The sequence below is a fragment of the Marmota marmota genome, unplaced genomic scaffold (assembly GCF_001458135.2).
Source record: "Marmota marmota marmota unplaced genomic scaffold, marMar, whole genome shotgun sequence".
Lineage (NCBI taxonomy): Eukaryota > Metazoa > Chordata > Mammalia > Rodentia > Sciuridae > Marmota > Marmota marmota.
Window position 1 is genome coordinate 3225861 of NW_026000102.1, and position 1942 is coordinate 3227802.

Below are 1942 nucleotides of genomic sequence, written 5' to 3' on the forward strand. Positions count from 1 at the left end.
CCTTTTTTTTTTTTTTTTTTTTTTTTTTTTTTTTTTGCTGTGCTGGGGTGGAGCCCAGAACCTCATTGTAGGACAGGCAATTATTCTGCCACTGAGCTACACCCCAGCTTTGATTCCTTATTGTTTGAATGAACTGGAATAAAGTTGACTTTTAGAGATACCATGATTAATTGTCCTACAAACATTTATAGGAAGATGATCAACACTGAAGTTCTCATTATTAACCAGTAATTATGTACTAGTGGTTCTATAACAATTCAAAGACAAATAAGACATGTGCTCTGGCTTCACAGCACCTTCATCACTACCTATCACCCCTACTTTGGCATAAAGCAATAACTGCAAAGTTCTGTGGCAAAACAAAGTAGAGGTTGACTCTGGTATAGTCTGCATGATAGACCTTGGAGATAGGGTGACTTAGTGTCATGTCTTGCTAGGTAAGTTCTTTCTAATCACTTGCTTTTAAAGAGCCTTATCAGTATGCTCTAATGATAATTACTTACCAAGACGATTGAGAAATAAGATAGAAGGATGTATTCCTATAGTATTGTATACTGTTGAATGAAAACACGATATTGAATGAAATAGTTATTCAAACTGGGGAGATACAGCTTCAGAATTGATCTCTTTTGTTTTCTGAAATAAATCCCTTTGAGGAGTAGAGTCAGAGGGGATTTTGGAAAAAATACACTTGGGTGCTGTAACTGTTTGTCCCTGTCTGCTGCCCGCTTCCTTACAGGGTTTCAATCATGGGTGTGATCTGCATTTTTAGACACCTGAAATCCTGTTTCTAATGCTGTTAGATTTTCCTTTTCAGAGTAAGAGGGACCATCTACTCATGAACGTCAAATGGTACTACCGTCAGTCTGAAGTTCCAGATTCTGTGTATCAGCATTTGGTTCAGGATCGACATAATGAAAATGGTAAGTATGTCCTTCTGATTTGCTTCTTATAAATCTTAGGTTTGAGTAAAGTTCTTTCTAAAAATCGTTAATAGTCATTATGTAAATTTTCTCTAAAAAAGAACTTTTTTTTTTTAATATAAATAAGAACATTGCTGGAATGCCCCTAAATCCTAGCTCTTTCATTATTTTTTACTTTTCTTAAACTTCTGAACATGTGCCCATAGTATCTTCATCTTAAACTTGGACTAAAGATAATTCTTCTTTGGAAATATCAGTAATTTCATTCTTTAAATTCCCCTTTTTCACCTCCTAGTCAACAAGTACTATTTTAAAATCCTATAGGATTGTCTTTCCCCCACCTCCCACCCTCCCAATCTGTGTTATTGAGGTTCCCTGTATTTTCAGGGAAGTGAATTTCAGTTTTCAAAGCAAAGTTTTCAGAATTATCTTTCAGAATTCAGTGTGATACCTGACTTTGAGAACAATAGGAAGGAAGATAGTTCTGGGCAACTGATTTTTTTTCTTTTCCCCCAAACATTGTAGTAACTTTATTGGCACAGAAGATACATACATAAAATGTATGTTACATTTGTATAGGTGTATAATAGCATTTTTAAAAATTGATTCTCAAGAAACGCTAGGCCTCATGCTGTATGATTGACATTAGTTACCCATGAATCCTGTGAGGCAGGCTTGTCCCTGTAGTTCCACATGAGAAAGCTGAGTTCAGAGGTGCTGTGGGAGTTGCCCAGGATATACATCTTCTCAGTGGTGGTGCTGGAGTGGGAGCAGGCTCTGTCTGACCATGATGTCTGGTCTCATCTGCTCTTGCATCGATTGTCTTTGCTGATAGTCTTTGAGTCCACAAACCAGTGATCAAAATGATTTTGAAGAATAATGTTGTTTTTGGTACCCTACTCATTCACGCCCCCCCTCCATCTTTGAAATAATAAAAACTCTGTTAAAGCAGTTAGATCATTACTCTTTATTAAAAGATAGTGTCTTACTCATTCTTTTTTTTTTTTTTTTTTTTTTTT

General features: G+C 35.9%; 1 protein-coding gene across 1 annotated transcript in view; it reads left to right on the forward strand.

Moving 5' to 3' along the window:
• Positions 1-1942, forward strand: part of Rere (arginine-glutamic acid dipeptide repeats) — a 294428-nt gene that overhangs the window by 124887 nt on the left and 167599 nt on the right. Inside the window, 1 exon segment of the mRNA XM_048783657.1 lies at positions 818-923. Within this exon segment, the coding sequence (XP_048639614.1) occupies positions 818-923 (106 nt within the window).